At 49.4% G+C, this 13,309-nt stretch overlaps 2 protein-coding genes across 3 annotated transcripts; one reads left to right on the forward strand and one right to left on the reverse strand.

Moving 5' to 3' along the window:
- Positions 1 to 280: 280 nt before the first annotated feature.
- Positions 281 to 10,413, reverse strand: LOC135248612 (uncharacterized). Its single transcript, XM_064323435.1, has 16 exons — positions 9,376 to 10,413; positions 8,671 to 8,912; positions 8,480 to 8,568; positions 8,158 to 8,297; positions 7,863 to 8,062; positions 7,150 to 7,202; positions 6,853 to 7,039; positions 6,250 to 6,356; positions 5,764 to 5,942; positions 5,064 to 5,171; positions 4,675 to 4,890; positions 2,957 to 3,070; positions 2,243 to 2,368; positions 1,718 to 1,842; positions 944 to 1,166; positions 281 to 466 (listed from the first exon to the last, which is right to left on the reverse strand). Exons 2-16 carry the CDS (start codon positions 8,889 to 8,891, stop codon positions 281 to 283), a joined length of 2,274 nt encoding a protein of 757 aa, XP_064179505.1. The 5' UTR covers positions 8,892 to 8,912; positions 9,376 to 10,413.
- A 185-nt stretch (positions 10,414 to 10,598) lies between these two features.
- klf1 (Kruppel like factor 1 (erythroid)) lies at positions 10,599 to 13,048 on the forward strand. Of its 2 annotated transcripts, none has more exons than XM_064324045.1 (3): positions 10,599 to 10,861; positions 11,555 to 12,446; positions 12,834 to 13,048. In XM_064324045.1, the coding sequence occupies exons 1-3, from the start codon at positions 10,787 to 10,789 to the stop codon at positions 13,007 to 13,009; spliced, it is 1,143 nt and encodes a 380-aa protein (XP_064180115.1). In that variant the 5' UTR covers positions 10,599 to 10,786; the 3' UTR covers positions 13,010 to 13,048. The 2 variants fall into 2 exon arrangements, with proteins under 2 accessions (XP_064180115.1, XP_064180116.1); XM_064324046.1 differs by having other exon boundaries at positions 11,639 to 12,446.
- Positions 13,049 to 13,309: the final 261 nt, after the last annotated feature.

Raw genomic sequence — 13,309 nt, forward strand, 5'->3', positions numbered from 1 at the left:
GACAGGGAAAGGGGAAGAGTATTAGCAATGGAATGAGAGCTAAACTCAATCTGTTTGACTTTGCTCTTTCCTGGGGCTAAATGTCATTACTGCAGTTTGTTGCTGTTTACAGCTGAGGGACCTAATAACTCACCGAGAGGAGCACTGACAGCACGAGTCAGTGAGCAAGAAGCATGACTGCTTACACAGCACGGCTGCGTCCCCCAAATATAAAACCATATTTTTGCATCTTTACAGCTTTGTGTTCCCTTGACGAAGCAAGACTATAAATTATGCAGCCTTAACATAACACTGAAACACAGGGACGTTCCTGCTTGCCCAGTTTGGAGTACACCTGCAGCACCTCATCCAGGCAGCCAGGGGGCGCTGTTATGTAGCAGAACTCAACCACCTGCAGTCCACAAAGGAAGGGGGAGAGCATTCCCAGCCAGGCGCTGGGAGACAGGACCGCTGTGCTTCGCTCCACCTGACCACATCGCAGACAACAGACTGGGCTTCAATGCGTCGCCTTCAGGAGAACATCAGTCAGCCTTCCCTGTTTATTACATGCACACCACAGAACGCCCTGTGTGCTCCAGATCTACTCATGTTCTCAGTTTACTTACTACTGAATTAACCCTGGCAAGGATTCCGCTTGTATTCCAGTACACCGTTTGTTATTGGACTAGTCGGTGTATGCGTCGTCTATTTAATGCCTGCTATGTTATAGTGCATTTAGTGCTATTACATACTGAATTTACCACACTCCAACATTAATTTAAATGGATATGAACAATGGACAAGCCTTTTCAAATAGGGCAAAATAAAACACAGCATAAAGGATAAAGTTCTCATGAGCAAAACAGTTCTGACAGAACACATTTGTACAGATCGTATTTCACAGCATCTGTGATCAGAGCCATGCTTAAGTGTAGCTCTAAGCACCTGCCCTCCTGTCCCATACCTTGAATCTGCCCGTGGGCTGGGGCTCGGTCTCCATGCTCTGCGCTCGGGCCAGGCAGTCTCTGAGCCGGTCCGGGTGCGAGGCCCTGAGCGCGCTGGGGAGGCCGTACCCCTCCCCCCCGGGGCCACGGTGCAGGGGCCCCCCCGCAGGGCAGGGCTGGGGGGTGTGCAGGGGCAACATCTGCTTCTGCACCTCAGCGTCTGGCTGTCGCCAGAGAGTCGTCCTGAGAGCAACAGGCCCTATGGAGCATGTGCACGTAGAGCAGCACCCTCCCCAGCCCCTCTATCCTGAGAGGGACAGCAGCACCCTCCCCAGCCCCTCTATCCTGAGAGAGACAGCAGCACCCTCCCCTGCCCCTCTGTCCTGAGAGGGACAGCAGCACCCTCCCCAGCCCCTCTATCCTGAGAGGGACAGCAGCACCCTCCCCTGCCCCTCTGTCCTGAGAGGGACAGCAGCACCCTCCCCTGCCCCTCTATCCTGAGAGGAACAGCAGCACTCTCCCCAGCCCCTCTATCCTGAGAGGGACAGCAGCACCCTCCCCAGCCCCTCTATCCTGAGAGGGACAGCAGCACCCTCCCCAGCCCCTCTATCCTGAGAGGGACAGCAGCACCCTCCCCAGCCCCTCTATCCTGAGAGCGACCGGTCAACATTAACCTTCTAAAAAGCTGTGGATAAACAGGCCAAACGAATAACTTTCTCCTGTTCTCTGTAAAGGCTGTTATAAACACCACACTGAAGTGAGACAGAGTGCGTCTGGGGTACACAGGGCCTGACCTGAGCGCAGCGAGCCTGAACTCCTGGGCCAGGGACGGGAAAGGGTTAAACGGCAGCGGAGAGAGAGACAGCACCTTCCACAGACACTGCTCCCAGCACTGATCCACTGCACAGTCCACCAGGTACTGAAAACAAACATTTCCACACACACACACACAAAAACTATGCAGATCCATTAAATACACAAATGTAAAACAATGCAAATGTTAGCTTCTTGTTCACATAGAGTCTATATGCTTGAAATTCAAATGGACCCCTTCACTCTCCACACACACACGCACGCACACGCATTCTCGCACACACACACACACACACACACAAATGAAGGAACTGTTTGTAGTAAAGTAGTGAAGTAATCCGAATTGCTTTATTACTGATTTGTCGAAAACAGTACAACCTGCATGAACTCGGCATTTACTACACCTTGCCTCCAATACTAATATTACTCAATGCTATTTCATAATAAAGAGCATGTGCATGTGTTGTCACGTAAAGGGTTTGTGCATGTGCGTTGCCCATGGTTACCTGGGAGAGCCTAGCCTTAAGGCGTGCGGGGTCTCCACAGGTCTCCGGCGTCAGGTCCACCGTGTGCGGCTTGCAGTACAGCAGCTCCTGCTCCCACAATGCTCTCTGCTCTGCGTCTCCCTGCTCCTGTGGTCAGCCGAGGAGGAGGAGGAGTCAGGAACTCCAGTTAGAGCAAAGTTACACGCTAACTGTGCCCCAGCTGAGCTCTCAGCTACAACATACTAACAGCTTAGCTGTACATCAGTAAGGGCCATGCTAATATATAGCATGAATTCAACATTTACAACCTTTGCCGAGGGAAATTTGCCCAGTTAAATGTCCCAGCTCAGGCTGGGCATGCGACTGCTAGTTGACTGCGTCTCAGCCTTGCTAAGTCTTTATAAGGCCTGGAACAGGAAAGACAAGGTAGCATTGTTGCCGGTAGTTGCAGAAATCTATAATTCCATGCATTGGCTAGACGGCTTTACATGTTCCTCCTGAGGAGGGGAGCACCCTGGGGGTGTGTACTGTAATGTGCATTATCAGTGCATTATCAGTGTTATCATGTAATGAGGGAATGTAGGGACTGATCATGACCTCTGCTTCTGGGCCCATGACATCATCGCATGTGGCGTGTGGAGAACGAAGAATCATCACAAAGGCTGTCACAAATTCTGTCGTGAGAGCACGAACATAGCTGGAAGCACACATTTTCAAAATGGCCGTCATTAGTACCTGCGTTCCCTCTTCCCCGTGTCCAGCCCTTTGCATGAAGCCTTTGAGGAGGGGGACCCCCGGCAGGGCGTCTGACACAAGCTGGCACTCCAGCACACTGCTGCTCCAGCACCACTGTATTAGCATGTAGAGAGAGAGAGAGAGAGAGAGACCCTCAGGACAATCCCATTCCAATTAAACCAATGAATCAACCAGACCATAAACACAACAAAAACAAACATATCTTATGGGAATGACGTTTCTTATTGGGAAACTCAGACAAAAGATCGAAGCAAATCGGCGTATTATTTGGCCCTAAACAGACAGTGCACTGTGGCAGACTATCCGACCACAGTGAAAAACCTCAAGCTTAGGAAAACATGTACGAAGTACAGACTCAGCGAGCACAGCCTGGCGATAGAGACAGGCCAGCACAGGCAGAGCTGGCTGCCCAGGGAGGAGAGGCTGTGCTCCAACTGCAACAAAGAGCAGGTACAGACAGAGCTGCACTTCCTCATTAAATGTGAAAAAATACAAAAAAACAGAGAACATTTCCTCCCCAGATACACAACACAACTCCCATACTTCCCAAACCTACCTGAATCACAGCAAATTCAAATTCTCCAGGGAGAGAAAAGGTCCTGCCAAAATTTGGCCACAAAATATGTAGCCAACTACCACAGCCTGAGGGACAGCTGCAACCGTTAATGATCATTCATTTAAAAAAGAAAAAAAAGTCAATTCAATTTCATTATTATTTTTAGTCGTCTAACAATAAGTAGATTACGTGTTTGCATGTATCTGTTTGTATTTCATGACCTATTGTATTGTATGTACATTGCTACGTGTCTTTTTTTGTAGAGCTTTGGCAACACATACATTGAAATACAGCACGTCATGCCAATAAAGCATTTTATGAATCTGAACTGAATTGAGAAAGAGAGAGAAAGAGAGCGAGAGACTGTAGCAACGGAACCGCTCGACAATAACTGTTTGTTCATGCGCACACTGACAAGTGTGCCAGCACCATGGTGCACACACAGAGCGCACCATCTGTGCCTGCACGAGCGAACGCGCACAGCACACACAGCGCGAGGCTGCGCCAGCTCAGTGACTCAAGCAATGACTCGACACTCGACGCTGTTAAACACCGCACTTCAGGAAATGCGCCAGGTACAACGCCAAGCTGTGTCCTCCTTAAATCGATCGTGACATATTCCATTCAGTGCAAACATCAGAATCCACTTTAATGAGGCAGGACACCGTAGGTGAACCTTGGCGAGCAGGAAAACTGCAGAGGAAAAGCAAGAGAGATTCCCACAGGGACCAAACCTGCTACATGATATTCAGATATATAAATCGATACGTGCATATTTACAGTATCTGCAATCATAATCACAACTTGCAGGTGAAGAACAAAGGAGCTCTTCTCTTTCACAGTGGGTTCAAACCCCTCGCATGTTGGGGCTAACACACCAGGCCCGGAGCTCAACATGGCCCTGGCCCAGAGTAAGGCTACAGAGTACAGCACACGCACGGTCCTCTACACAGACTGTGCAGGACAGAGACAGACCGAGACCTTGCCCTTAATTTCGTTTGCACCCACACCCCTAATGACAGTGCCTGAGCCGCTGTGAACACAGAGCATATTCCAGGACGCACAGTACAGGGGCACACTTCATCGCCCGCGACTCTTCCCCGCCCACCCCCCCCCCGTCCCCCCCCCGTCCCCCTCTCACCTCCGTCAGCTCAGCGAGGGCGGCGGCGTGACCGGGGTCCCGGGCCAGCTGGTCGCAGGCGGCCTGCAGCCGGCTGCAGCTGCGCAGACTCTCCGGGGGGGGGTCCTGTTGGTCGCCGCGGCAGCAGCTGCCGAGGGGGTCTGCGTCGGTTGCGCAGTCCCGGAGCAGGCGCTGCAGCTGGCGGGCCAGGGCGACGCACGCCTCCGCGTCCGCGGCCTGAAGACAGAGCGCCTCGCCGTGACGACCGCCGCCGTGACAACCACCGCCGAGGCGTTCTGCAGAAGTGCTGCTCTCTGCGTGAGTGTGTGTGTGTCTGGCTGACTGTAAGCAGCATGTGTGTGTCTGCTCGCGCACGTGTGTGTGTGTGTGCGGAGCACATGCTGCCTCACCTCGGCTGGCCGCAGCTGGACGAGCCGGCGGAGGCGCAGAGCGTGCTGCCGCAGGCCCCGCAGCCGGCCGGCCGGACCCCACACGAACCCGAACAGCTGCCGCAGGGCCTGGAGCAGACAAGGGGCCAGATGACACAAGCGCTTCCACGGGAACGGTCGACCGCTAATGGAGGCATTCTAAACATGGACTGGGAGGGGAAGCAGGGCTCCTACAGGGACCCGCACCGGGGCAGCAGTACGGCCCTGTCCCCTCACTCATTTCGGCATTCAGCAGGCCTGCACAATCGCCCCTTATGATAAATATGACCGAGCTCTTTAAGGATCTCAGTGCAGCGTTCACTGAAAGGACGGCTTGCTCCATCCACCAGCGCTACTGTGTGTATCCAGCTAACACAAAACATCAGTACAACTCTGCAGCAAGGCTGTGTCATGTCTGAGCCAATATTTATTTTTTACCGCCCCCAAACCACAGCTTTCCAGCTGAATTTTCAGAAGGTCAAGGTCATATTTTTTTCTGCAGGAAACATTTGCCGCGGCCAAACAAAATCTGGAGAGTACAACATTTTCACAACTTCTCCACACCCCCTTATAATAACCTTATCGATTAACCTTTGAAACACAAAAGCATTGATTTAACTTGGACAGGTCATTCCGCACTCCAAACCACCCGACCGACCCGAGGCTGAGCTCTGTGTCTTACCTCCATGGGAGATGTCTGTGGTGTAGCGCTGTCTGTGCTGGGCTGGACGTCCTGGAGCAGCAGGAGGAGAGTGCAGCAGAGGTGGGCCGCAGGGAGGGCCTCATGGGGGAGGTGCAGGGCAGACAGCCTCCCCGCTAGGACGTCCCGTACCGGAGCAAAAACATCCACGCCGCTTTCTGCTAATGGCACAAGAATATAGCAGTGCAAGGGGGGGCGGGGGGCACAAGTTTACTGTGCTGCTTTCCTGTAGTTTTACACACATTACAGACCAAGAGGCAGAGGCGGAAAGTCCAGGGGCCAGAAAGTAAAAGTCCTGCCACCCATTTCACTAATCAGTTCAACCTCCAGGCTGCAGAACTGTGCTAATTACCAAATCCAAGTAATTGGAGCAAAATACTGGGGAGGACTTTTACTTCCTGAACCCGGATTTGCCGCCTCGGCCAATAGAAATGAAGGAGAACGCAGCGGCGCACGGAACTGTGTGACCTGGGCGTGCGGGCAGGTGAGCGCGAGCGAAAGCCTCAGCCTGAGCCTGCTGTGGAAACACACTGCAGCACAGCAACAGCAGGGGGCGCTGTGGGTAAGAGAGCACCCTGGGGGAGAGAGCGAGAGAGAGAGACATAGAGAGAGAGAAAGGGTTCGTTCCAATCGTTTTTTTAAATCTTTTCTCATCTCCTCTGCCCTCGCGTGACCTGCAAATCGATTGAGGTCTGCCATCGTTAAGGACACTCCAATCCGTTAAATGCTTCATGGAAGGGAGGAGGGAGGAGCAAGGAGTGAGGAGGCTCCCTGAGGATGCTTCGGCGAGGATGCACAAGTGCAGCCTTTGCAGAAGACGTTACATATAAATGATCCACTGTAGATCCACCTTTCCACATCTGCCCCGTCTGTAATTGACGAGGCTTTGAAATGAATCTTTACTGAGCAAGGACGCTCCATTTGCTAAATACACGCTGCCTCGATTCCTCTGTCCTGGAATCTCATTCTTGCAACTCGCCCTCACCTCCTCCGCTGGGTGAAGCTAAGGAGCGAGGAAAGGATGTGCGGAAGAGATGCAAAGAATGAAAATAAGTGATTGCATTCCCTCACCTCTCCTTTTCCTGGTGGTCAGAGGCAGTCTGTATGACAGTCAGGCAGTAGGCCTTGCTGCCCCCCTGGTACTGGGTGCCTTGGGGGTCCACCCTCCACACACACTCCACCCTCACCAACTCCTCTCTGTCCCAGTCCAGGCACCTCTGCACTGCTTCCTCAAACACAGCCCCCTGCAAAGACACCTCTTCCTGAAAGACAAATAAGGAGCCTTGCATTACTGATGCACATACTATAACTGTTCTGCATTTCTCGCCCAATGAAAACACTTTGGACTGTCCTACGGTAAAGAGAAACCTGCCTTAGAGAACACCTGGACCCCTCCTTTGACATCAGCTGGCACCGTGATTCTAGGGGAAAAAATGAAACCAAAAAAACAACTGTATCTTAAATCACTGGGAAAGACTTAACATGTCAATGTACAGCCTCTCTGTAAAATCTAACTGAATTTGGTTTCATTTTGAAGTCTAAATGTTTACTTTCCCACATTGACTATACTGCAACAAGCAGCAGCTGCTATTTTATTACTGTGTGCACCAGCAGTTTACCTTATTCTAATAAATATGAGCACTAAAAGTTTAATAAAATTGTATCATTAGAAAACTGTCACCATATCATATCACCTTGCTAAAATCTAAATTGCTTTTCCAAAGAGCAAGTCTAACACATTTGCCTCATGCTGCTACTGCTTAAAGATATTAACATGCTAATATACATAGTACGTGCAAGCTAAAGCAAAAGCAGTCCGTACTGTAGTGAAGTAGCCTTTGGCTTGAGGTACAGAACCTTTTAAAATGCTATGAAATCAATCCATCTGTCAATTCTATCTATTGTAAAAAAAATTGCTCTGCAAATTCTTGGGTCTTTACTATATCAAACCCAAAAGTTTTTTTTTTTCTTATGCTGATAATAAATTATGTTTGCTCGGCTATGGGAGGGACACCACACACAGTGAACTGTGGTTATTTGAAGTTTCCTCCGCAGAGAGGCTGTCCCCGCCCTCCTCTGACCTCAGCACACTATGGCGGCCCTGCTGGGTCATCCTTATGACATCACGGCGCAGGTACTGGGCGTAGAGGGAGCGGGCACGGTGCGGGTCGGGTCCGGTGATGATGCAGGTCTGCAGCAGATCCAGGTCGGGCGCAGGGGAGGCAGGGAGGAGAGTGCCTGAGAATACGCAGGGCCCCGTTAGAGCACAGGCAACCTGGACCTGCCACACAGGGAGGGGGGGTAAAGGCCCGTCAGTTCAGCCAGGACAGATGGCAGGAAGCCAACGCAGACAGGGCGTTCACAACCCAAACTCACAGTGTAAGGGCTGTGGTGGCCCAGCTTGGAGAGCGGGGGGGTCGTGTCCTCCAGCAGCCAACGGTAGCGCCCTATCTCCTGTGGGCTGACGCAGCGGAGGATGCTGGGAAGGCCCCAAACATGGGAGCACCCTTTAGCACCTGGAGACAGATCGGCAGTCAGACATGAGCGAGCGGTGTAACACTGCCAAGCCTCCATCAAGCCTTCAATCCCATCCACGTTATTACAGGATACAGATACTCCAGACTAATTACAGCAGCTAAGCGCAAAGCTCGAAAGAAGGCAGTCAATACCAAGAGTAAAGGGAAATACAGGCTTCGACCTGCAACATGTCTGACGGCAGTGAGAGTCGTGGGGAAAGACACTGCCCTGCTGAACATCTCATCGCTGCTCGACTTGTTCAGTGTCAACCTGCCGGCAAAAGGGGATCAATCTGTGAGACACCCGGTCCCGCTGCTTTTAGCACTTTTGTAGCCGCGCGCGTGTCTGCATCGTGGAGAGCAGCGCGTTTACCTGCGCTCCTGCGCGAGCTGGCGCAGCCGCTGCGTGAAGGCTGGATACGGGTTGACGGGGACGGCGCGCGGGTCTCGCAGCGCGTCCACGCACAGGCTCTCAGCGCAACTCTGTAGCCCTCTTTCCTCCACGTATCTCCGCACCTCGTTCAGCCGCCGGGCCTGATCGGCCTCGCAGGGCCTGGGGACTCGGGGACGCTCGCAGAGCCCAGAGCGCTGCATCACCACTGCGGTCTGACCTGCCTTGTTCAATTGAAAGAAGGGAATTACAGAGAGCGAGACTAAAAGAGAAATTTCAATTAGCCTATGCGATACTGTCAAAATGTCTAAACTCTTACACTCGATACAGTAAAAGCTGAGCTGCATTAGCTAAGACAAAAAAAAAAACGTTTGAAATAAAATGTACAGTGCTTTCAAAGTATTTTCAAAGCAAAACATCAAAATGTGGCTTATATTATTACTATACTATACTATTCTGTTTAAAGACGTACCTAATGTTCATTATATGTAAAATGTTTGTTGATTCAAGTTACAACTGACAAGCTTTTTGAATAACCTACCATGAAAGGCGATTATAAATTTACACACGCAAATAAAGTTTTAGACAGACCTTCAACGCGTTAAATTAACTTCAAAGTGAAGTTATAATACCTAGGTAAATTTTACATTGAAATCATATAGGAAGTTCACAGTACAGTAGGCCTACCTCATGAAAGTCAGCGATGAAGTGCGCATGCTATTGTTTCATAGCAACCCAGGGTAAGCTCTGGTTGTCAAAACTAACTTGTTCAACACATGTAATATCGGTTGCATCTTTCTGGTCGTAATCAGACATTTGTATTGGCCTTAGTCAGTTAATAATTAATTTGATGACGCACAGTATTCCAAATAGCCTACAAATTATAACATATTGGCCCGCCGAATGAACAGGTTTCTTCCCAGAAAAAAAATCTATTTTTGGTTCATTGTAAGCCTACGACAGACACCAGTCCACCCAAAACACAGAATACTAAAAGTCATTAGAACAGTAAAAACTACCGGACAGACCAGTTATACCAAAACGCAATCTAATTATTACGACAGATAGGTCATCACTGCAGACATGGGCAAACCCGAATTCATATTTAATGGTATTCGATATAAAGACTTTGATTTGGTAATAAATAAATACATGTATAAATAAATAAATCGACACCGTGTTTGACAAGCGTTGCTGAACATATAAGCAAGCTTTCACAGAGCTCATATTAGCGTGTTTTTCGGTGATGTTTCTAAACAGACGAGCAGTGGAAGGTTGTGTCTTTATCTCTAATAGAGAGTCATCAGTGGCTTTCAGGGTCAGGTTGCCATTATCTGGCCAGTGACAGGGACCCTCTCTTCGCTCCTCGCGCGCTGATAAACGCTAGCACGCCATAATCATAGCTCGTGCACAGGTCTTCTCAGAAACGAATCTCTCAGCGTTCAAGTGACAGACAGAGAAAAAGAGGAGAAGAGTGCAGTATGCTCACGTTGCCTAAACATGAATGGAAGTTCTGCACGATGAGTAAATGTAGCTCTTACATGCAACACCTTTCAAGCCAGGCAAAGACACAAGCACATTATCTTTTACACATCGAAACAAACACTCTTGGAACATACTACATATTTATATAGTCAGTGAATCAGCAAGTTTATCGCACTTCAAAACCATTTCTGTCAAACCATGTAGCCTGCATTTCCACTGTATTTGCACAAAAATGAAATAAGCTGTTTCACTGTCGCTGTGGTCATTTTACTATGATGAACGTAAGTACGATTTTACTCAAGACCACTCAGTTAGAACAGGAGTGATACTAGTATTTAGAGGAGATAATGTGGTGAGCTGATGCTTAATATTCATCAGCAGAGCCCCTCCTACCAGCTTGTGAGTACTCAGGAGTCTGAGTGAAAAAGTCAAGTTTTGGTGTTGAGGGTGAAAAGGGGGGAGTACGGAAAGGAAAAGGTCTAAATGCATTCAAATTCCTGTCTATTATTTATTTACAATAATTTCTGCGCTTGATTGAACCCTGAAACAATTACATTTCTTTCTGAGGTTTCCCAGAATCCTTTATTGCGTTACTGTATACTTCTGTGGCCATATGGCTTTGGCTCAGGCTGTCCTTCCCTCGTTCAGTCAGTTCTCAAACTTTTCTAACTCCACTGAAGACATGAAGGTAAGGCATTCCCTTTTTGTTTATTTAAAATTGTAAAGCTAGTGTTAGTGATAAATGTTAAAAGAAATAGTACAGTCATTATCTTAAAACTTGCTCTAATGCATGTTTTCCCATGCTTCTTAAGTAAACTCAATGTGTTTACTCTGGGGATGTGTTCAGACGTATTCAATATTTTAATTTTATGTGTAGCGACTGATATTATGGATTGCAGCATTTGAACCAATAGGTCAGCCTATGGCTGTAATCCGCAACTCCAAGATACAGACAAGTCTGACATTCATCAGAATCCTTACATATATTCACACTATATACTATATTGACACAGATTTCTCGTTTTTTAATTTAATAACGAAGAACACAATGTTACTAAAAGTGAGTGTGCCTAAAGCAGCTTGGTATCAATGCCAAGCGTGGCATATCAGTACGTATGGTATATCAGTATGAAACTGACATGTCCTCATGCCTGAGAATATCGTACTGTAATTTAAAATATTCAAAATATTTATTCCACAGAATAGTTTTTTTTTTCTCACTCGGTGTCCATGGCATCTTGTATATATAGGCCCTTTAATATATAGGTTGTTGTTCTGTCTTTCTATACGTCACCTATCCCTGCTATATCCATCTTATTGCATCGCTCTTGATTTCCTTGGTTGGCCTCAACATTCACAAAAACACCTCATCCCCCTCAAGGTGTGGAAGTTTGATAATGGCTCCATCAGTTTGGATACTCATGAGAAAAAGGCAGCTGTTGTAACCCATAGCATCCACCAACAGGAACTATTGCAGTCTCTGACAGAGGAGAATCCTGAGGATGGGAATGGGGCCTGCTGGGATACGGAGTTCCTGCTGTCTGAGTGGGACAGTCCATCCCCCGAGCCAAACCCTACTCTGGACTACAGCTCACAGCGGATCATGCTTCAGGAGCAAAATGGATGGTGCCACATGAATGTACAGGAGGGAAGTTGTCAGAAAGAGCAGGATTTAGCAGACGGGTTCAATGTAAGCAACAGCAACCTGATGGCTGAGTTGCTTTTACCTGCTGAATCCCTCAGCTCTGCTCAATCAGATCTCTACCACAGAGGGTATGGTGGGGAACAAGAGAAGCCCTACCCATTGCATGCCCCGGTGGACCAGTTTGGCTTCTCTGTGGGGAGTAATCTGGAAAGGAGTGGAGACAGAGTTGCAATGTGCCAGAGCAAGGGGAAGCAACAGGACTACGGACACTACTACTCCCATCCAACCCCTACGATATCCTTTCCTGACACCCAGTTCCTCCAAGCACCAGCTTTAGACACTGACACCTCATTAATTTCCCCTCAACACTACAGCTTTCCAAACTACCCGTACCCTGAGTTTTACCAAAATCAAAGCCCTTACACCCACTATCGCACCCCTGGCCTGTTTTCCCCTCCAAAAACCCACTTATCAGTCTCATCTCCGCCCCCTGTTGGCCCGGAAGGAAAGCACATTCGCAAGACTGTCACGAAGAAACGGACCGCCATTCACTGTTGTGAGTACCCCGGCTGCACCAAGACCTACACCAAGAGCTCTCACCTGAAGGCACACCTCCGTACTCACACAGGTAAGAGGAAATACACGAGTGGACACATATTCCAATTTTCGCCTGAGCCTAGTCTCACCGATAGTCAAAACAGAATGCAAAAAGTGTCTCTTAATGCAATACAAAATAGCGATTCTGCTGAGAAATGCAGCTTCCTCACCAAAACCGCAGGAAGTTTGCCGGAAAAAAAAAAACCTATAACGTTTGAAAACAGACCTAAGATATGACTGGATATTACTTGGAATACGAAAAAAAAAAAAAAAAAAAATGCATTCAGGAGGGGAGAGAAAGGAGACGGTTGATTAAAATGGCAGAGAATTTGATCTCTCCCTCTGCTCGCTGTCACAGCAGAGCAGAGGGTAGGAGGCTCGAGGCCCGCTGCTCCATCTGTTCCTCCGTGTTCCTCAGGTGAGAAGCCCTACCGCTGCACGTGGGAGGGGTGCGGCTGGAAGTTCGCCCGCTCCGACGAGCTGACGCGGCACTACCGCAAGCACACCGGCCAGAAGCCCTACGAGTGCGCGCTGTGCCAGCGGGCCTTCTCCCGCTCAGACCACCTGGCCCTGCACATGAAGAGACACACCTGAGAGGGGGGGAGGGAGAGGGGGAGAGAGGGGGGAGTGGGAGAGAGAGGGGGGGGTGCCAGAAGCCCTACGAGTGCGCGCTGTGCCAGCGGGCCTTCTCCCGCTCTGACCACCTGGCCCTGCACATGAAGAGACACACCTGAGAGGGGGGGAGAGAAGGGGGAGAAGGGGGGAGTGGGAGAGAGAGAAGGGGGGAGAAGGGGGGAGAGCAAGTAGGAGAGGGGGGGGAAAGGGGGAGTGGGAGAGAGAGGGGAGAGAGAGAGAAAGAGAGAAGGGAGAGAGAGAGAGAGAGAGAGAGGGGGA

Source organism: Anguilla rostrata, chromosome 2, assembly GCF_018555375.3.
Source record: "Anguilla rostrata isolate EN2019 chromosome 2, ASM1855537v3, whole genome shotgun sequence".
NCBI lineage: Eukaryota > Metazoa > Chordata > Actinopteri > Anguilliformes > Anguillidae > Anguilla > Anguilla rostrata.